Genomic DNA, 23,504 nt, shown 5'->3' with positions numbered 1-23,504 from the left:
TCGAATTAGCAGGCATTTCCATACATGCTAGAAAACTTTAGTCTCCTCATGGATTTTGTCACAGTTTACTTCATGAACTGGATCCATGTATGTTTTCTGCATTAATGATACCTCAGGTGCCATCTGAATGTATTCACATCTTCCTCAAACAATCCCAGAAACCCTACTGTGTGTCAGGGACTACAATTGAATGAGAGGCAACTTTTGTATCTTTCAGAGGAATAGTAGAAGGAAATGGACAGTTGTCATAATGTGCCTAAAGTAATTGTGAAGGAGCTTGTTACTGATGGAAATTCAGTTTTGAAGGGTGCCATTGGCTGTGGACATTTGAGAGTTCAGAGTTCTGAGTTCAAACTCAAGATTTCTCTTTCCTTTCTATGGCCATGTGACATGAGGAATGTGATTTAAAGTGACTTGCATCAATTTCCTCATTTGTAAGATGAGGCTGAGAAATGAAGAACGAATATGAGTGAGCTATGCATAGATCAGTGAAACTATTCCAGAAAGAGCTAAGAGCCTGAATCTGAAGCCCAAAACTATGAGAACATAGTCTACTAAGATAACTGAAGGAAGTTCAGTTTAACAGATGGGCATCCAGTAGGGAGTCAAGGGGAAAGGGAAAGCATAAGATGAGCCCAGGAAATAGGTAGAATATGGTAAAGGGTAGATTATACTCTGGAGAGCCTTACTGTTAAAGAGTCGAACCTTTTGACCAGCTGCAGTCTCTAAAGACAACCTAAATTCACAGGTGAATTGAGTTTCAACAATGGATGTTTTGTGTGTGTTAATGGGAATCCAAGAGAGCTGTGTTTGTATGAGATGAAAGCATTTGGCACAGAGCTTTGTGGAAAAAAAATATTTCTAAAATATTAACACAAAGGAATATTTGTAACAAACTCCTAGGGAAACCATTCCACTAGTGAAAGAGAAATATCAGTGTTTGTGTTCAGGATCTTGGAGGGTGTGCTGAATGTCAGGAAACTAAGTTCTCTCTTTGGCTTCTTGGCAATTGGTGCTTGGAAGTTTTGCCTTCCTGGCTGGTAGAGATGGTAGAGAATGTGTGTGTGTGTGTGTGTGTGTGTGTGTGTGTGTGTGTGTCTGTGTGTCTGTGTGTCTGTGTGTCTGTCTGTGTGTCTGTTTGTGTGTCTGTGTATGTGTGAATAAATGAATGGATGTATAGTTTCACTGGTTGTGCTGGTATCACAGGAATTAGGTAAAATAAAACATCTGGTCACTTCCTTTCCCATATATTGTATATATTTTTATCCTGGAAAGGCATGTGTTGTGTATGATGTAAGAGGATTTTTAAAATGGAACTGCTGTTTTCCATGCAGCACTCGGTCAGCCTCTAGGAAGAGTCACCAGAATGTACCTCACTCTGGAGACCCATCTTATCAAGGGACACTACTATTTCTATGTTTCCTCCTACATTTGGAGGAGGATAAAGAAGTAAGGAGAACCATGTTTTTCAAAGCTCGGCTTATGGACTTCCTCCTTTAGGAAACCTCCAGGGCTCCTCTCCAGCTCAAATCTCCTGAAATGCCCACATAAAGAAGTTGCTGTGATCACATTTAACAACCTGCAGTTCTCTCCATGCATTTCTTTGTGTTCTCCCAAGTTCTGGGACATACCTTCTCTTTCTTTTTGGTATGTCTAACTTCTATTCATATTCAAAATTGCACTTGAGCACCAGTTCTTATATCTAAGACCAGGTCTTTATGAGACTTGGTCAGTGACATAGGAATTTAAGGATGCGTCCACTTTTGTATCTCTCTCAACACATAAGAAATCCCCTAAGGGCAGAAACCATGCGATGTTCATTCTATCCATTAAGCAATCTGTACCTGCTAGCACGGAAGATACATTAGCAGATGGATTGTTAGCAACAACTAGAATCTGTGTTTTACAGAGTGTAACTACTATGGTCCATCTATGTAACCATGTAGAATGGAAAATTTTTAGAAATGGTAGTTCTTGGGCATGACATCAAAACCAGAGAATGCAAAATTCCTGGAATGGGGTCCAGAAGTCTGTGTTTTAACAAATCTTGTCAAAGGGCTCCATGCATGTTAATGTTGGAGAACTATTAATCTAGAAGGAGGGGCCCAACCACCAAGAATGCTTACAGATCCTAAGAGGGTTTTGTGGACTCTAGAGAGTTGCTAGAATTCAAGGGCATCATTAAGGATGGGTGAAAACTTTATAAGGATTTAATTCTCTGAGCAGTTTTATCTGTGGGTATAAACTGATAGGGTTGTGCAATCATCTAGGTCTGTCATAACATCTATTTCCTTATGCAATTCTCATTTTCTATAGAAAAATGATTTGATATGAGTTTTCTCTCATATGACTTTACAACCTTTTCTGGCTACTTTCTCATCTCAAAAACACTCTGGAATACCCAGTTGTCCATTGTAAGTGTGTGCATTTTAAGTAGATCAGACCATGTCTTGTTCCCTCAGTCCTTCTGAGCAAATCCATCCATCACTGCCACTTCCCAGAACTCTCTCTCTCTCTCTCTCTCTCTCTCTCTCTCTCTCTCTCTCTCTCTCTCTCAATTGCTTTTCTATCACCCCACAGCACCAGCAGGATGTTTCTCACCTGGACCACTACTCTATCCTCCCATTTGATCCCACTCTATGCTGGCTCCCCCTTGAAGCCTTCATGAAACACAAAGGGATTGATCTCACAGTTGAGGTTTTTCCCTGGTTTTCGTTTCCCTGAATGCTTCCATGTTTGCCCATCACCCTTGGAATAACTTTCAGACCCCTCACTATCATTGAAGATCTCACTAAATCTCTGCCATATCTCTCTTCCCAATGTAAAGGACATTGGGTTGACTCTCAGCAGTCTGTACCAGCATCCCCTGTGATACTGGGTTGATTATGGAAAAATAAAATTTGGGGACCTGGACTAGTTCTTCAGTCATTTCAATTGGAAAAACTCGTGTGATACACTGAAATTTCAGATGAATATTGCATTACTTGGAGACTGCATTACTTGACAAAGAGGTTTGGGAAGCTTTGACTTGATCCCACTGAACTAGCTTCTGAGAGTATGAAACCTGGGAAAGGAGAAGGAGGCGTCACAGTGGAAATGTGGTGTCAGTGGTGCATTTTGATGAAAGAGAGATCCCTTGGGTAAAGCAGATTAAAAATTGCAGCTCCATTTTAGGTAGGATAAAATGATAGCCTCATTCTTCAGCGGCTTCTTCACCCACTTCTCCATCACCTCTCTTGGGAATACCATTGTGAAACTCAGTTTGGCAGAAATAGAAACACACCAGCTCATTCCACCTTTATTATGATTGGCATTATTGCCATTTCCCTGATCACCATAGGGAGTGGCTGGTCTATGATCATGGTAATGTGAAACGAAGTAGTGAGTTTTCTGTTGCCACAATACCAACTGCTTCTCTTCCCAACCCTTTATGTTACCAAGGGGGGTGAGATGGGGGGTGGTGTGGGGGGACATGAGTGCCATGCTTGGTGGTTGAGAAAAAATATTGCTAGAGAAGAGTAGTTTCTTTCTTTGGGAATCTTTGGCCAATAACGATTTCAAATAAATCTTTATGATGACATTTAGCATACATACAGAAAAATACATGAATTTTAATTTCTTGATGGATTTCTCTGATGCTGAATGCATTTGTGTGCTCAAGTAAAGAAACAAGACATTAGCAGTACCCTGGAAGTCTTCTGGTCCTTTTCCATTGGTGAACTTTACTCCTTCTCTGAGAGGTAGCTACTCTCCTGACTTGCTTGTGGTTTGATTGTTATTAATGTCTCCTCTGCTGTTTGCATAGTTTGTTCTCTCCAAAATTCATGTTGGAGGTTTTAAAAAATTATTTATGGTATATTAGTTGTACAAAATAATTGGGTTCATTGTGACATTTTACATTTATACATATAATCAGATTCAGTTCTTCTGTTTCCCTCCCTCACATTGGCATTTGATTGCCACTGTAGAGGTATTGGAAGGTTGATATTTTAAGTTCTGAGTAGATCATTAAGAAGGATTACTAACACTCTGGAGGGATTGGATTAGTTATTGTGAGAGGGGATTATTATAAACCCAGCCTCTTCCACAAGTTCCTACATGCCTCTCCATTCCAACTCCCCCCACCCCAATGCTATTATGCAGCATGAGCCCCTCATCAGATGCCACTGGCTCCACTGTGGGGCTTCCAACTATCAGAACTATGAGCTAAACCTTTTTCTTTTCTTTATAAAATACTACATCAAGTATTCCATTATAGCAACAGACAAGAGACTGAGATACCATTTATATTTAGATCCCCACAGGCATTAAGAAAACAATTTCTGAAGGTGAAACTCACATAAAATCAACTACTTTAAAGTCAACATCTTCATGCATTTAATTTGACAATCTTCACTAACTATCGCCTTTATTTAGTTCCAAAAAATTTTCATCACTCCAATATAAATCACATTACCTGCTAATCTTTCTTTTATTTTTTCTTCTCATTTCCTCTCCCTTAGTTCGTGGCAACAATCAGTCTTTGTAGTAAGTCTTACTTATTTTGGATTTTTTTTATCTGAATAGAATCAATACAGAATACCATCTTTCTTATTTATTTCTGTGTGTGCTGGTGCTAGAGCTTGAACTCAGGGCCTAGCTTTTTTATTTTTTTGCCCCTTAGCTTTTTTGCTCAAAGATACCATCCTACCACTTGAGCTATTAGCTCTTCTTCAAATATTCAGTGTTAATGGGAGATAAGAGTAGAGCTATCCTTCAAATTTTCAGTGTTAATTGGAGATAAGAGTTTTTCTGACCTTTCTGCTAGGGCTGGCTTTGAACTGTGATCTTCAGAATCTGAATAGCTAAGATTACAGGCATGAGCCCCCGGTGTTGACAACGTACCATCTTTTGGTTTGGCTTTTTAATTTTTTTACTTAATGTAATATTTCACAAGTTCATATTCCTTGTACTATATAACAGTTCTTCATGCTTTGTACCTGAATAACATTCACATGTATTTAATACCACTATTTGTTCATCCATTCACATGGGCTGCTTTATCTTGTGGTCACTATGAATAATGTTACTACAAGTACATGTGTATTTATTTCATAACTTGCAGTGATATTGTAGTGTCATATAAGTAATTCCTTATTTAACCTTTGGAGGAACAAAACCTGTTTCCACAGGTGGAACCATTTTTTTCCCCATTCTAGTAGCAGTGTGTGAGAGTTGTTATCTGTCCACATCTTCATTGCTGCTTGCCATTTTCCGTTTTAAAATGTAACACAAAAGCTACTGACTTGTGCCTGTAGTCCTAGCTACTCAGGAGTCTAAGATCTGAAGATCACAGTTCCAAGTCAAGGCCAGAAAGTCCATAAGACTCTTATCACCAATTAACCACCAAAAACACCAAAAGTGGGGCTGTGACTCAAGTAGTATTAGCCTTAAGCAAAACAGCACGAGAGTAGTCCTAGGCCCTGAATTTAAGCTCCAAGACTGGCATAACAAAGCCAAACAAAAACATGAACAAATAACCATCTGTTGGCTTCAATCTTTGAAGCAGTTTCTAAGTTCTTTGTATGTTTTCAATTGGATTGTTTTATTATTCTGCATACAAAATACACCTCCAACAGAGAGATGATTTGCACATCTGTTCTCCATGGTCCTGATAAGATTCTGTTAGTTTTGATAAAGTCCATGCTAATCTTTTCTTTTGCTGCTTTTTCTTTCTGTGTCATATCTAAGGACCCATTGCCAAGTCTGAGGTCATAGAAATTTAAACTTAGGTTTCCTTCTAAGAGTTTTATATTTAGGCTGTGACCTATTTGAGTTTACGCCTGTATATGTTATGAGGGCAAATTTCATTCTTTTGTATGTGGATATCCAGTTGTTCTAGCATTGTTAATTTTCAGGGCTTGTTTTTGATAAAAGTAGAAATAATATGGCATGTACTTTTGTGTATCACCCCATTTGATCAATATTTTGTGGGGTTAATTCATGGTGCTGTATGAGCTTGTAGAGGAATGATTTATGTTTTCATTACTGCTAGTCTTTTTAACTTTTATAGTGCTATTGATCAAACCTACGGCTTCATATATACGAAGAGCAAGTTAAGCTACCGAGCCAAACTCCTATTTCCTTTAAGGTATGTTAATGCACTAGTATACACTACTTACTCATCATAAAGTTGTTTGGCAGATGTGTAGTTTCCCATTCAGGAGTTTCACAAATATTGCCACTGGTATATTAAAACACTTATTGTTGAACATAGACATATATTTGTGTCTCATGCTTGCTGGGCCTTACAGAATACATATCTTTTGTTTAGATTCTGCCATAGTGTCTTAATTAGGGGACAAAAGCTGAAAGGAATTTTTAAAAATGCATCTCTCTAGGAATAGTTGCCTTGCCTATTTTTGTAGAATACAGGGAGTAAGAAAAGGGAGATGACAGTCGTGAAGTTTGTGTGAGCTAGAAATAAACTTTATCCTTTTCTAGTTTCTTTTTTCTCATATTTGTTCTGCAGCTATATTTTTTTCATATCTCCATTTAAGAGTATCAATTTTAAGCAAATGGAAACACTCCTTTTCCCAACTAAAAGATTATTTTTATTTTCTTTTTCTGCCATTTAACAAAGCAGTTTGTGACTACCATATATCTTGATTGATGTAATCCCTTTCACCATTCTCATCATCCCTTCTCTCTCCTTCTCTTCCCCCTCCCCTCTCCTTCCCTTACTCTTCTTAATTTTCTTGGGTACTTAGTGGATTCTTATGTGCACTTTCCCTCTTTTATCCTCTTCATTTGTCTACCCCTTTCACTTTGACTCCACCCCACTCCTTTTGAGCACCTGTTTCCTGATGTTTTATTTTGCTAAACTTTGCTTTTGACATTCTGAGAATTTAGACTGAGAACTCCCTTAACTCTACCATATTTCAGTTACTATATCTGTATATACTTCCATACTACACAATGTATTTACTTGTAAGTTGATAAGATAAATCTAGCTTCCACATATTAGTAAAAACATGGATCCTTTGTTTCTCTAGGCCTGACTCAGTTCACTTACCATAATTTTGTCCAAGTCTTTCAAGTACTTTACAAATGGTACATATCAGTCTTTCTTCCCCCTCACTGAGGCCTATGCTTCAGCATTCTACAAATTAATACTGACTGCTCTGTCCAAAGATGGCAGAGATATTTCTAAGTGAGTAAACGTGCTTACACCCCCTCTAACTCCACTAAAGTTATAATGTCCAGAATTGAAAAGTGCCTTAGAAACCACTCTGATAAAGATCATAGACCAGAGTTTTTGTTATCTTTTTTTAGTCACTGAAAAGATTGGAACAAACATTTTCTTAGTTAATTATGATAGGGAGAAAGGGTGACATAAGAGTGGGGGAGCATTGGTTTAGAAACCCAACATGCTGGGCTAAAATCTGGTCTCTGCTATTATTAGCTGTGTTATTTTGGGTAACGTGTCTCATCTCTATTTCTACAAAAGAGACATGAAGATGTGTGTTCATAGTACTACTGTTAGGATTAAAGAATATGGAAAAAGTGATCCTTCAATAACTGAAATTGCTTTCTTTTTACTAAACTATTATATAAAAGTTGTCTTTCACAGGTCAGTAGAGAATATTTAACCTATTCTTCTCATGGATTTTAGACAAAAATCAGTGCCATTCTAAGAACTTGATTCTCCTAGCTGTAGAAGACAACTTCTGGTAGAAATGCTCACTTAAATCACTCATAATATGAGCTGATAATGTGTTTCAAAGGGGAGAGGACAGTGCAAAGATGATGATTTTTGTTGTTTGCTTTTTGTTTTTATATGCCAGTTATAGGAATTGAACTCAGGGCGTTGGCCTTTTCAAGTCTGGTGTTCTTCCCCTCTGTCTTTTTGGTGGTATTCTACTTCCAGGTGTTTAGTGGTTAATTGAAGAATCACACAGCCTTTCTTGCCCTGGCCGGCTCCTGACTGAAATCCTCAGATCTTAGGTTCCTGAGTAGCTAGGATTACAGGAGTGAGTTTTAATCAACTTAAGAAAGAGTAAACTGGTCAAAGAGACAGAGAGTATTAGCAGGAGAGGCAGAAATGGGGTTGTGTCACAACCACACATGCACAGAATCAACTATACAACCCAAAGTTCAACTGTTCCCCTTGACAAATCAATTATACCAAGTATGGAAAGAGTGAATAAACATTTACAGTAACTTGTTTCCACTTTCATGATAGATGTACATGAGAGAAAAGAAAGTATTTTTCCTTCTGTACGCACATTCAACATTTCTAGGACCACATTGTATGGGTTTTTCAGACATGGCCCAGCATTCTAATAACACCAATTGGGTTATCCTACAAATCAACTCGTTTCCATCACTAACCATAAGGTAGCAGTTTTAGGCTTAGTTCCACAGGACTGCTCCAACTTCACATACAAATCACAATTAGTGTGTCCCCAGGTTATTCACATGGATGTTCGTTTTGACTACACACTGAGGGTGCTCAGGATTGTCTTCTCAACTGCCTCCATTTTCTCCTTATTACAATCTGAAGGAGGAGTGTATCCATTTCTACACATCTTTCTAGGCTCTATCTTGCTGTTAGGATAAAGTAGGGAATATGTAGCATGGTTTATGGTCACTCCCCCATCCTCTTCTTGGCCTCAATTTTACTCTTCCAACTGTCTCAACACATGGGCCTTTTGTTTTTCAGTTCCTTGAGAGTACTGTGGGGTTGGGTATTTTTGTTAGTTTGTTTTGTGTTTTGGTTTTTTTGACCACAGGATGAAGAATTTGCTGGCCCCATTTGCTTAAACACAACAACTTTTTCTCCTTGCTGACTCCTTCTGTCCTAGCAAAGGTAAGTGGCTTGTTCAAGGTAATTGTTCAAGTATTTGTACTGGATTCCTTCTGATTATTAAATAGAGCCTCTGTGTAATAGTCATATGTATATATATATATATGCATATGCATATGCATGTATACATATATATATATCATCTCAAATCTAAATAATTTAGAGTTTGAAACATTTACTTATAAGATCAAAGCTTCCTGGATTGAAGGTTCTGATTGCTAACACTAATGGCATATCTTATTCCTTTTAAAATGGCCTCAATAAAAGTGGCATATTATTAACATCTGTGAAAAGCAATTTATGTCTTATAATACTCATACAAAAAGAGTTATGTCCTGCACTGTTTGAATTACAACATATTTATCTCTTTTACATCTAGTAAAAACTTCATGAGACAGACATTCACTTTTATTATATCTTTTTTTCTGGTGGGAAAAGAGAATTTTAAAGCAATGTGATAAATTTCTAAGAATCCTGTTGTTACTAAGTGGTAATAAGCAATGAGATACACTACACAGACAGGAAGTAGCAGCATGTCAATTACCTTGGCAAGTTTATTTGATAAACTAGATGCTTAAAGAAATTAAAAACAATAATCTATAAGAATACTGTTGAAGTTAGAGTCTATAGGAAAAGAAATAAGTAGATATGATATATGTTCTGTCACCCTAAAGGAGACATTTCTTGCAACACGTAAAATTATTAAGAAATTTACACATGTATGTATGTAGATTCTTTTCAGGAACTAAAGGTTTGGGGGTGTATACTTGATTAAATTTCGTGTCCCACTAATTTTTCTAATTCTAGACCCTATATCTGATTCTACATATAGAGATATAACTCTATCATCTCTTCTTCAACAAAAACCACACAACAACACATTGAAGCATACAAGCTATTATATATTTCCATAATATAGAACTTTTAGGTATAGTAATCAACAGTGGCAAAATATTTCTGTCTTTGACATTATTTTGTGAGATCCAACCTGTAATTGAGACCAGAGAAAACAGCATGGAAAAACAAATCCATAAGAATAGGATAAAAAAATACCATGAACCGCAAAATATGTCTGAGTATTTAAAACCATATAGAAAAAATAAATTAGATGAACCATTGTGTAAATATAAATTAAAAAAGATGAAATTCTTAATAAATAAAGTTTACTATTTACATTTTTAATATATTGCTGAAGACTTAACTTAGATCCATAAAAACACATGAACAGGGGAAAAACCAAAATAGAAGCAGCAAATTTATGCCAGTGAGGTACAGAGAAAGAACTGGAGTTGTGTTTTGGTTTTGGTGTTTAGACTGTTTTTTTTGTTTGTTTGTTTTGTTTTTTTCTTTTTTTTTTGCCAGTAGAATTCTCATGAGAGCAGATTTTTTTAAGCACTTCAATGGAGGGTCAATTTTGGTAGCTTCCAGAAAGGTGCCAAACAGATTTCAACATCACAATAATTAGAAATACCCATGATAATTATAACAATAATAAAAAGGCATAATAGGATACATAAATATGGAAGAGCAGTTTGTAATATGAGTACATTTTTCTCTAACGAGATCACAGTTTTATTTTGTAAATATTACATTTAAGTATATATATACACACATATATGTACAACTATATATACATGTGCATATATATGTAAATTTATATTTATATATAATATCTTTATATAGATAGATATCTGCAGACAGGTTATTGATTATAGAGACCCAAGAAAGCAACTCAATAATTGTCCAATATTCTCCTCACTGCTGGTGTGTAGTTACGAGGTCCCGAGTTGTTGGCACTCAGAACACAGTTGTCTCATTTGAATGAAACACTTGACGTGGACATTTAAGTCGGAGAAAGTGAGTAGTTTGCTAAAGAAGAGACACTAGTGGCTCCCTTCCTCTGTGAGTTAGATAATGGCCTGGAAGTCTTGAATAGATGACAGTACACTGACTTTTACACTGTAAGAAGTAATTGGCTTTTAATCAAATCACTGAACAGGTAAAGGTCAGAAGATGGGAGGGGTGGACTCAAAATTTACCTAAAACTGAGTGAACTATAACCCAGTACCTTCTCCTAAAAAGAAGTCTAATCCAGAATTTCCAGCTTTATGTTTTGGAATATCAAACACACACTCTCCATCTTTCTTAAAAGGCCAATAGGCCTGCGCATGCTTGAAAAATAACCAATGGCATTTATGTTAGTCTTTTTCTTCACTGATGGCCATAGCTCATGGAAACCTCAGGGCCTCACAAACCTCTGCCCTCCCACTGTGAGGTAGGTAAGTAGTAAGTATCCCCATTTTGCAGCTAGAGATATGGAGGCAAATGTACAGACAAAAGGTAACATATTAAAAAAGAAATCACTAAACACACTACTGCCTGGAGTGAAGAGTTGTAGATTTTTTATACTAGGGACATAATTCCTCTCTTGCTGATTATGCATTTCTCTTGCAAGCGAATGAGTGGTAGGAATTTGGCAAGGCTTAAATAATTTATTACAAGAACAGGCTTTTTATTCATTTGTTATTTAGCTTCATTTTTAAGTGTTTGCTGTATACTGGGTTTGTTTTGCTTTTCTAGAAACTCGCTGGAATTACTTGTCTGGACATGTAGCAGCTTTTGAGGAAACTGGGCTGTGAGGTGTAGTTCTGAGCACAGACTTTGTGAAGTCCAGTGGTATACTGGCAAACGCAAATGAATTGTGAAAAGCACACCACCACCATCACAATATGTTCCCTTACTATTTGGTAAAAGTAACGTTGAACCCTCCCCACTCCCCACTCCCACCAACTACGGCCAAGCAAATGAACAAAATGCCCGCCCCCTCCCCCAACATGAACAAATCAAGAGGAATGCCGTATTTCCTGGATCTACCCCAATGTAGAAAATAACAGTGTTATGAAATCCCACTCTATGTCTTCTAGGGAACTTTTTATTCTCTATCTACCTAATCAGTCTGTAGAATAAACAATTTCCTTTAGGAAACATAAAAACAGGGTTTTTATTCTTTGTAATCATGCATTTGTATTTCCTTTTTAAGTTCACTGTCTCCTATTAATTTCTATCTGTACACTTTTTGTCTCCATCGACTTCTTCTATTTATTTTCTCACTTAAAGTAGTTCCAGAAATGAAGAAAAGAAAACAACACACACACACACACACACACACACACACACACACACACACACGCACACACCCTCAAAATGGTTAGGATGACATTAGGGTTGCTTTCTTTGCTTTTTCATTTCTTTGTTTCTTTCCCTCTTTCTTCCTTTTTCTCTATTCCTCTCTCTCTCTTTTTCTTTCTTTTTTATTTATTTATTTTTAAGAAAAAAAAAACACACAGGTAAGACCTATAACAAATTGACAGTTACAACCAAGTTAAATTGAACCTGGAAGGGAGGTAGCTGAAATCTGTCTTACGAAATTATTTTCAACAAATAGCATTTAAACATCAGCCAGGGTGGGAAAAAGACCAAGAGTACTGTCTCGGCAATGACCCAATATACTGAAGCCAAGAGCAGCAGCTGATACCCTCTGTCTCCAAAGGCCTGCTATTTATGACCGTTAATCTCTCCCTTCCTTTACACCTCAATTCACCCACCCAAACTGACTACCCAAAGACTGGATTCCCTTACAAGGTTGTTGGCACAGAATCTGGGCATAATGTAAGTCCTCTGGGCAGGCAGCTAGGGTTGTGGCTTGGAAAGGCTTCCTAGGATGGTCCTTAGAGAGCTCCCCCCATCTTTGCCTCCTTGCTGTGAAAAGGCTAATACTTTTTCCAATGCAGCACCCCCAATTGTTTTGCGGTCCTTGACCTGTGAATATACAATTGCCCTAACAGATGACTGAGAGGCTGTGATGAGGAGTTTATTCCCCAGAGGAGGGGGCAAAATTGGGAATTGGTACATTGCATGGACAGAGCTGACCCTACTCCCCTAAGGCTTAAGAGAAGCCTGTGAACTGTACTTTTCATATGGGCAGGTGGTTGGCCAGGAGTCAAATAGCATCTCTTGCCTTGATAGATAATGAATTTGGGAATAACTAGATTGAATGATAGTAAAGAAGAGACTGAGTGGGTTTTACCCAGATGAGCTCAATTCAGTTTGCCAACGTAAAGAAAGCTGTCAGCCTCTAGGAACTTTTGTTTAATTGGAGGGTGTTGTGAAGGATAACAAAGTGCAGACAGAAATGGGATGACAATTGACTTATGGGAAGTTGTGATTCCTGTCATCTAACCATTAAGAATATCAGCTGTGCATCTCCAGGGTGTTTTTGTATTGCTTTTGGGTGTAACTAAACTATCATGAATCAGTCCTCTTGCTCTCCTTAGTTTGTACTGTCTAAGCTAAACACCACAGTGGATAACTTAGCGCGGACAACAGAGGGAGCTTCAGAGTAGGAGTTCTAGGATGAGGGGTAAACTTTTCACAACAGGGTCTACTCTCCTAATATTGTTCTTTCTCTCTATTTTTGTTGTTTATTTTGCTGAAGACTGGCTGTGGTGATTACAGAAAAAAAAATGTGATGTGGTTTTGTAAGAAGGAACCATAAAAGATTTGAGTTTGGTCTTCATGATGGTGGATGCCTCTCCATTTTTCAGAACCCAATTTCAGAGTTTGTCACATTGGGAAAGTCATGTACACTAAGTAGTGCATCCTTATGTTTGGGCACCTGTGCAAAAAGCACCTTGATAGGTTTCGTAATATAACAAACTACAGATGGCTAGTAGATGCCTTTTCAAGTTTTCGTGATCAGCAGGAAAAAGCTGTTGGGAATGATATACGAAGACAGTTTCAGAAGTTATTTTTGGTCCCAGTAAGAAAAAGGGCCGTGATGTATTAATGATACCTATTCCAGATGCAGGAATTAGGAGAGGCTAAACACGGGCCTAGATTTCACTTTTGCTGGTTGTCTTCACTGAACTTGAGATCACTTAATTTATGGACATATTTGTATGATATAGTTAGTTTAAACCATCCCTATCTCTTTACTTCCTAGTTCTAGATTTCAGAAAATATATCAAACTTAACCACTCTCTCCACCTCATTCTGTATAAATCTCTTCCCATATTCAATTCAAAGGCATCAAACAGGTAATTGATTGAAGAGAGGCGAACTGGCCCTAAAGAGTTAGAGGCTTCTATGAGCAATTGACTAGTGACTTCTTAACATTTGGAAAAGAAAGGGTTTCCTGGCCACAGGTATGAAAAATGAGTATTGCTGGATAAAAAATTCTATGGAAAGCATAAGACCATGTTAGGTCCTGAGACTGTGATCTCCTGGCTACTATCTGGAAAAAAGTCTATACTGATTCTATCCAAAATGGTACTTTGTTCTAGAATTTCATCTTCTGTGAGAAACTGTGAGGATCTTACTACCCATTCTAGCCTAAAGGGCTTGGAAGACTAGGGTAGGTATAATAACCCAAGAGTTGGACATTTCTAACAGCCCCTACATGGCTGAACCATCCCAGGAGTTTAACACTGTTCCACTTGAGCACAAAAATCTAACACTGCCTTAGACATTCTGGACTCTCAGGAAGGACTCCAGTGTCTTTCCTTCCAGGGTGAGAAGCCCATTTGTGTGGGGTAGGGGGGGACGGGAGGCTTGAACATTTTACCAGGTGGGCCCATGAGGGTGATACTCTTGCAGAAGGGGTAAGAAATGGGGAAATATGGGTCACTTTTAAGGCAGACTGTTTGGTTGTGTGGAAGTTCTAACCTAGTTCTACCATCTTGGGGTTACCCAATGTATATGACAGAGCAGCAGAAAAAGTAGCAGCAAATGTGGTCCCAAGGCTAGATCTGGGGAATGGTGAGATATGGAGAGATATTATGACCTCAAGTCTCCAGCAGGGGTATGGTATAATACCTTGAATTTGTAGTCCTAAGCCATTTCCAGCTTGGCCTTGAACCTGGTGTTGGGGTAAAAATCCCCATGGCAGCAGAAGAATCTGGGAGAATTGCAAACCTTGGTATCCTTACCTCTCTCTGGGCCCTAGTTCTCTAGAAAGTTGGTGAACACAGACCATTTCACTTCCAATCCCCAAAGACTGCACAATTGTGCACGCCCTGATTATTCTGAGCCTCAGAGTGTGAGCTATCTTGGTCCTAGCAGTTTCTGTAACTCTCTTTCTCCCAAAGACAGTGTTGGCTTGGAGCATGGGAAAGGAAAGATTGAGTTTCTTCCAGTCTCTCTCTCTCTCTCTCTCTCTCTCTCTCTCTCTCTCTCTCTCTCTCTCTCTCTCTCTCTCTCTCCCTCTGCTCAGTCTCCAGAACTTCTCTCATACACATGTTTGTATGGATGTGTATGCATGCATGTTGTGTACTAACCACAGATATGCATACTCCTAGATACGGAAGGTGTTTTTGCTGTGGTCATGTGACAAATAATTAGCAATGTAGGAGGTTCTGGAACTGCACACAGATATACATTCCTATAGCAATCCATCTCAGAACTTTGGGATGGAATTCCACTCTACCATTCAACAGGATGAGACTTGGTTCATTCGCCCCACTGTGAGTCCTTCCTGGGTGAAATTAAAGGCAGACTGGTTGGGTTGCTAAGGATCCCTGGTGTGGAGAGGCCATTCCATTGAGCAGCGGACTGTGAAAACAATACCAAAGGGATGTGGGTCCTGGCGCTGGGAATTCTTTCACAACTTCTTGTCTTGCTTTATTTAGCCATGACTGTATCCCCGAAGGTCTTTTCTGCTGTGTTCTTGGGCCTCAGGGTCCCGACAAGCACAGTCTTCTTGTAGGTCACAGGACATAGGGAAGGGGGTAACCTGTGGGAAGATAAACAGAAGTTGTGAATCAGGAAGTTTGATCTAAAGCAGGAATTATCAGTGAGACAAAGCAGGGATGGAGGTTAAACACTGGATTTGTGGAACAGAAAATTCAAGGTCAGTTTGAGCTCTCTACTTCTTGCTAGCATAATGGTGACTTTTATAAAGTACTTGTCATACCAGTTTCTTCCACTTGGGCATTTGCTATGGGTTGGTGGGGCAATATGAGGATTACTTTCCAGGTTGGAAAATATTGAGTCCCTTTTACAACTCTATTAAGAAAGACTCTACCACAATCATCATTTTATTGTTGAGGAAAATGAGGCTGAGAGAGGGAAAGGCATTACTGCCAAGTAAGATGTGAAACGTTCCTTAAACACAAGCTACTTTTCTCTGAAACTCAGGACTACTTAAAAAGAAAGACTCAGGCTGAACACAGTAAGGGCTGGATAAAACTGTGGGTGAAAAATTGGAACACACTCTACCAAGTTGATTAATATAATTCTAGCATGAATTACCTGATATATAGGACTATCACGAAGATCAATTACAAGAAAGGATGTGAATAGGTCTATTAAGAAATAGCTCTCTGCACACACTGAGTCATTTAGGTTTGGGGAAGATAATGATTTAAAAGCTTGCCTTGGGCATTCTGAGATTATGATCCATAGAATCTGAAATCTACACATCTATTTTGAACAAAAGTTTTTGAAAGGCCTCAGAAGTATACTAGCCTAAGAGGGGAGAGAGAAGAAGAAAGGATGAAGAAAGAAAGGAGGGAAGAAGAAAGGGAGGGGGAAGGGAGAGGAAGAGACAAGGAGGGAGGGAGAGAGAGAGAAATAAGAAGAGAGGTGTTCTCAGTTCATCCTTCCATGTGCTCTGTGACCTGGGGCTGGCTTGCTTTTCTAGAAAACGACAGGATAAACTCAACAAGTGTCTTCTCCATACAGCACATGATCCATCTTCCCAAACTGTGCAGGGCAGTCCCTGCTGAGTCCTAGCCTGAACTAACGCAAGTTCATTTCACCTGATTGCATCATGACATTTGCTTGTAACATTCCCCAGAGGGTCCCCCATCTGCGCAGATGGATTTAATGACCTCATTTGCCTCCTGCCTGGACAGGGTCTCCAAGTGATTGCAGAGTCTCCGAGAGCATCTCTGTTTCTCTCCCTCAATCTCATGTACTTGTGAATTCATTCTCTGGGTCTTGCTCTTTTAACTTTTCTCTGCTTCTTTGGCCTACCTCTTTGTCTCCCTTATTCCTTCTCTTTTTCCCTCCCTAGTCCTAGTTCCCAGCCTCTCACTATCCTAACATCTTGTAGTGGTTTAAGATGTAGGCCTAACTGTCAGGAAGATTTTATTATAAATCCTGGCTCTTTCACCAACTTGAAGGGTAACCTTGAGCATCAACAATTTTCTGAGCTTTAGCAAACTCATTCATTAAATGAGAGAAATGAAAACATATACCTACTCTAACACGGTGATGAGGGACACATGAAATAGCTCATGAAAAACACCTGGTACTGTGTTTGACATATGCTAAGTGCCAAATTCTATATGTAAACACATACATGCACACAAACTCCTATCTACACATCTACACATAATCATTCTGCATCTCTCTCTGTTTCTGTTTTTGTCAGTCTCTCATTCTCCTTCTCTTCCCCTCCCTCCCCTCTTCCCTCTCTCATCTGTCTTGATGCAGAGACCATACCAGTCTTACTCGTTTTGGTTTTCCATGAGTCTAAGTCTCAGAAGGAACATATTTCTATCTGCTTCTCCATTTCTCTCTCTCTTTCACATCTACGACACTGCTTTGCTTTTTTTCCAGTTTGAATTAATATGCAATGCTAAGCAGTTTTGTTTCTTTTCCCATGCAATGCTTCTCTTTTTGTTTACAACTACTTGCTCTTCTCAGCTCAGGACACTCACTCTCTAGCTGCCAAGATTTTGAAGAATAAATCTACAAGGCTTAGAATCTAGACTCTAGAGTATTCTTCCATAACCTCTAGAGTTATTTCTCCACAACCTCTTCATTTTCAAGGAAAATAAGGAGTGTTATAATTGGAAGATGCATAGAGAGAAAAAGCTTACAACCCAAATGGGGAAACTGAGGTCAGAGCCAAGTCAAACTCTCCTAGCTAAGTTAACATGTGGAGAATGACATCCTGGGAAGAATCTTAATCGCTTCAGACTGAGTGAACACTTCTGGGAAAATGTCTTCCCTGCTACAGCCCTGAGCTTCCACATCTATAAATGTGAGATTCAAAAGAAAATGTTATCTTTCATATGATTATGAGGATGGAACAAAATAGAAATGCACAGAAGCTTCTGCACATGGTCCAACACGTAGGAGATGCTCAATGCTTGAATGCATATGTGCTGAATCAGATCTCTCTGTCTGACTCCTATTTCACCATCTTCCCTGCCTATTGTCCCTTTTAGACCAGCTCCCATACTTGGACAACCTCTTTGTCCTCAAGTCACCCATCCCTTTATCTTTCTCCTTTCTGCTCTGGTCATATTCTACTATTACAAAGATCCAGTTACCAATATCATCTTCTCTGTTAACTCTGTAACTCAACTCTTTCCTCTTGAGCTCTACGACCCTTTAAGATAACTTCATATTTCTATCTCACACAGGCAAATATTCAGCAAATTCTGTTGTTTAGAAGGGACTCCACAAGTTCAAGCTTTCTATCATCTGATCTCTATACAATTCTCAGACTTTGCTTTGTCTCATTACCAACTCTCTGTGTGGCTTGTTTGTTAATTTCTCGGTTCCTGAAGTATTCCAAATGTATTCTTACTTTTAAATCTTTACCCATTTATCTTCCACTGTTCTATCTGCTCTTCCCTAGCCAGCTCCTTTTCATTCTTTAGGTCTTGTCTCAAGTATCACCTCTTTCCTCATTAGCCTGGAGAAAGTTGGCACCATCACCCTAATACCATATCAGTGTATCCTATTTTTATACCCTTCTCATAAAAGTCATACTGAATCACATGCATGCCAACACAGTTTGGGAAGGGGCCAGGTCTATTGTTGAACTGAATCTCTACCAAGTCAGAGCAGTCAGTGGGGCCATGAATGGATAAACAGATGAATGCATGAACAGACAGACAATATGAGTCAGGGAGTCTCTCGCACTCACTGACTGGATGACTTCGTGCAAGTTATTTGCCTTCTTTGGACTTCAGTTTCCCTACATGTACAATAAGAATTGCATTTTTTTATGGTCTCTTAAATTTTCATCTGCCTGAAATCCTTCTCAGTATGGGAAAGATAGAAGGCAAAGATGGGCTCAGATGATTAGAGGTGTGTGAATGTGTGTGTGTGTGTGTGTGTGTGTGTGTGTGTGTGTGTAAATCAGCTCATCTCCAAATAAGCTCCTATTTTGCTCAAAGCAGAGACAATATATATAGGGCTGGGTGTACCTTTGTTTTGCTTTGTTGTGAAGCACCAACTATATGCCTTACTGATTAGGTGTCTAAAACTAGGAAGAAAAGACTGTGGAATCCATGGTTTGACTTAGTAGATACTTGGGGGATGTCTGTTCAGGTAGGTTCAAGCTGTGAATCCTACTGTGTGCACAAGCTAGTCATTGTCAAAAGCCTTTCACATGCTAGATGATATTACAACCTTTGAAGGCTATCATTATTAGATGCCCACCCTGAAGGCAAAAATGCCCGAGGCTTCACAATGTTGAAAGCAAAATCAACTTGTCTTGGGCCATAGCTCCAATCAGTAAGTTGGTGGTGTAGGATTGAAAACTCCATTCCAAATACTTAGAGTAGAAGGCATCAAAAGGTACTTCCTTTACAACCAGTCATGACCATTCTTCCCTTGTGACATGCCTGATACTGAGCTAAATTTAATGTGCACTGTTTCACTCACAGTCCCCAGCAATGCTACTAGGTCATCTATTCTTGTGATCCTCATTTGACACCTTACAACTACATGCAAGAAAGTGAGTCACAGAAGAGTAGGTGGCCTTGAATATGCATCTGTGATTGAGAGCATTTCTTAGTCCCCTCCCCTTGAAAGCAGGAAGACCACGGAGAAGTATCTTCTCATCATAGAGTAAGAAACTGGGGCATAGGGAGATGACTAATATGCCAATAGAATCTTAGCTCTGTTCTTGGTTCCCAGATCCTCTGCCCAGGCACCTACTCCCCAAGATGACGTCCTATGAAAAACCTACCACACACAGCTCAAACATCATGGTGATTCTTTGCAGATTCTTAGCACCATGAGGCTAGGCTATCCCATAAGTGGCTTGGGTACTCACTCAAAGGCTGTGTGAACAGGCCAAGGTCAATGACTTAACACCAAGATACTTTCCCTTTGCTTTTGGGCTAGAACTGGAGCTCAGACACAGGATGTCTCCCTTTAGGGGATGTGCTCAAGGCAACACCTCAATCTGTGGGTGTGAGCAGTTCAGGAATGCAGTTCAGGCAAATGTACAGGTTTCTGGCTTGGGACTTGTCTAGGGCTGGGAGACAGGTAAAGGCTAGAATCTGAGTCAGACTCAACAAGAAGCAGGTGTAGTTGTGTGTGTGTGTGTGTGTGTGTGTGTGTGTGTGTGTGTGTGTGTGTGTAACAACAGGCATCCTGTGTTGATGGTTAGAGAGCTTTGGCTCTACCACCTGCTGGCTATGGTATCTTGGAGAAATCACTTCACCTTAGTAAATCTTAGAGTCTTCCCAGTGTACATTGAAAACAATAGAGCCAATAGTTGAGGCGTGAAGTATGAGGGCATTTCTGTAATATGGGTAAGGTAGATACAGATAGGCCACTGAGCAATCCATGTATATAGTAACATATTTAAATATGGATAGAATGTCTGTGTGGATAAATGGAGGAAAATGTGGGTAAAATGGAGAAAGGCACAGGATTAAATGAGAAGGACACTTGCCCTGTGGCTGACTGGAGGTGTACAAGTTTTATTTCCCTTGCTGTGCTGCACTCTTCACTTTCTCTCTATGCAAAATGGAGGAAAAGAGGTCTACCATATAGAAATATTTCACATAGAGACAAAATTTGATAAAAATTATTTAGCACAAAGTATATTTCACAGCGAGTGTTGAAGAAATGCTGCTGCTGCTGCTGATGATGATGATAGTAGTTGTTGGTGATCATGATTGATGTTTGTGGTGTGATTGGTGTTGCGGTATTATTGTTGATCTTGATGGTTGGGTTATGGTTCTGACAGTGGTGATAGTGATAGAAACTTGCCTTTCTGAGATTGAATAATTGGTCTTGTTCATAAGATCAGACTACAAAGTGCCAGCTCATCCAAGAAGTCACAGGAAGAGACCTTAATGAATTTCATGCAAATATATCTGGTGTGGTAGTTAATGTCTATTAACCCCAGCACTGGGAAAACTGAGGCAGAAGGACGGAGAGTCCGAGGTGAGCTTGGCCTATACATGGACAGTTCCAGGACAGTTTGGGCTACATCAAAATACTGTGTTTTAAGAAAAGTCAAGAAAGAGATCTGCAGAGAGGAAGGAAGGGAGAGAGGGAGGGAAAGAGGGGGAAGGAAAGAGAAGAAACAGATAAAAGATAGAAGAGAGAGGAAAAAGAAAGGAGTGAGGAGAAATGAGAGAAAGAGAAGAAAGGGAGAGAAAACCCAAGGTGAGTCTGGCCTGCCCATGCCCTCAAAGCCAATGAGACAGGACTGTACTGTACTTCCTTCACAACTTCCAGAATCTATATCTTAGCAGCCTTAGCACTAGTGCTGACTGTTAACTAGTATTCCAGGCCACCACACCTTAGAAAGCTTTGGTATGTTGAGTATGCTGAAGACATTTCCCTTTCCTGCTTTACACTCCCAACACATACTTATAACGATTCCAATAACAAATTGATACTTTTTTTTGTTATAAGAGGAAAGCACTGGTTGGGGGGGGGGAGCCTATTCTGTAAATCTGCTATTTATTAGAGGCAGATTAGGGGTGGAACAAGAAAATCACAAGCCCATATCCTTAGAATCTGAATCTTGCCTCTTCCTGTCTGCCTCACACTGCAGGCAGGTGTCTAGGTGGGAAATTGGACACCGCTGTCAGACAGACTTTGCTGCGCTGTCTTGCTCTTGTCTGCCAACTGGGCTCAGGTCACTGTGCAAGGCGGATGTGGGGAACAGCTGGTGACTACACAAACAGGGAAAAGAGAATGGAGTTAGCAGACAGACACTAGGCTGAGCCAAGTAACTCAGAGGCCACAGCCTTGGAGACTACAAAGAAGTTAGGTGGAGAGTTGGAGAGAAGGAAGTCTGAAAGAAGGTGTTGAAAGCTCATACCTAGCCCTTAAGGTCATGCCAAGAACTCTAAGAGACCTACAAAGAACTAAGAGACCTACAAAGCAAGAAGCTCACCTGCTACAAATGGAGACCAAGATGCTTGGTTAAGACACAAGCCCATTGCAAGATCTTCATGACTAGTGATGTATGGTTACAATGCCCTAGATTTGCATCTCAGTATTACTACTTACTGTCTGGGTAACTTTGACCTTTCTCTGTTACAACTTCATCATGTATAAAGTGTGGACAAAAAGATGATAATCCTAAGAGGACAACTCTTTTAATGAAATGAAATGATATGTAACATGGTTATATGCTTGACTACAAGTAATCTTTCAGTGAATACTATGACGACTTTTGGAGGTAGGGAATAACACACAGGTCAGTCACCTAGTGCTGCAAATGATTCCACTTCACTCTGGGTCTCAAATTTCTACCTTGCTAGATTGTTCTGGAGTCTACACGAGATAATATGCACAGAAATCTAAGCCACAGCCCAGTATTCACACAGTAAGTCATAGGATTCTTGTGATTTGAGGGAAATCTTGAAGCATATGTTCTCCATGGATGAACACTCAAGCCTGAGTGCTCAGAGGAAGGAAATGTCCCATGATGTGGGGATAGGGGCGAAAGATAGGCAGGAAATAAATAGATCCCAGAGGTAAGGGGGAAAGGCTAAGGGAAAGAATGGCTCTTTTCCTTTTCCCTTAAGGGGTTTCCTACAGTGGGTTCTGGAGACATAAAACAGAATTTTCTCCTACCTGTCCTGTAACCACCCAGGGCCAACTATTGCTTGAACTTTCTGGATGTCAAGAGGAGAGAATGGCAAGGCTTGGTACCTCACCCACCTCCACTCCATCTGTGCTGCTTGGAAAAGCTGCTTTCCTCTGCCATGAGGATGAGTCCCATCCCCAAGATGATATGACTCCAGCTAGAGCCAAGGGGATCATACACAGCAAGGAGAAATGCCCCTAGCCAACAAGCTGGATTGCTGTGCAGGAAGCAGCCAGGAGGTTTCTACGTCCACCCTGACCCACCTTTTTAGTCTTCACCGTGGAGGTGCAGCAGTCCCCACCATCGTAGTTGCAGAAGGCTCGGTTGTTGATGGCATCACAGTAATTGTCTCCCATGAAGGGCTGTGAAGGGGGAGAGATGCAAGAAAGATGTGAGGCTTTTTTGTTAGCAAGTGAAAGCTTCCCCCAACACTTCATTGAAGCCCATGATGGCCATTTAGCCATTTCTCATCTTCTCATCAACCTCTACAGTCAGACTAATTAGCTTCAAATACCAGCACCCCAATTGGATTCATTATCACGTTTAACATTTATAAATATTTATCTGCCACATTTCTCCCAGGTGACATGTAGTTCTATGAAGAGACAGACTCTTACATGATGAGGCCTATAAGACCTCTGAATAGCTCCTCTCCCCCATCTTTGTGAGTGTTTGTTTTACTTGACCAAAAAAAATGAGAAGAAAATTTGATCCTACTTTCTCTTCTTCTTGGCAATGCAATTAAAAAGATAATTTGGAATGAAATGCATGCCGATAAAGTGAGACGCT

At 39.6% G+C, this 23,504-nt stretch overlaps 1 protein-coding gene across 1 annotated transcript in view; it reads right to left on the bottom strand.

Annotated features, from left to right (window-relative positions):
* Nucleotides 1-9,729: 9,729 nt before the first annotated feature.
* Pappa (pappalysin 1) overlaps nt 9,730-23,504 on the bottom strand; it is a 226,571-nt gene continuing 212,796 nt past the window's right edge. Inside the window, exons 21-22 of the mRNA XM_048340520.1 lie at nt 22,979-23,077; nt 9,730-15,638 (exon numbers count right to left, since the gene is read on the bottom strand). Of these exons, the coding sequence (XP_048196477.1) occupies nt 15,531-15,638; nt 22,979-23,077 (207 nt within the window). The 3' untranslated portion in view covers nt 9,730-15,530. The remainder of the gene's footprint in view (nt 15,639-22,978; nt 23,078-23,504) is intronic.

This window comes from Perognathus longimembris, chromosome 1 (genome assembly GCF_023159225.1).
Source record: "Perognathus longimembris pacificus isolate PPM17 chromosome 1, ASM2315922v1, whole genome shotgun sequence".
In the NCBI taxonomy this organism is placed as follows: Eukaryota; Metazoa; Chordata; class Mammalia; order Rodentia; family Heteromyidae; genus Perognathus; species Perognathus longimembris.
The sequence above is the reverse complement of the archived record's forward strand: the minus strand, read 5'-3'. Positions and strand labels throughout refer to the sequence as shown.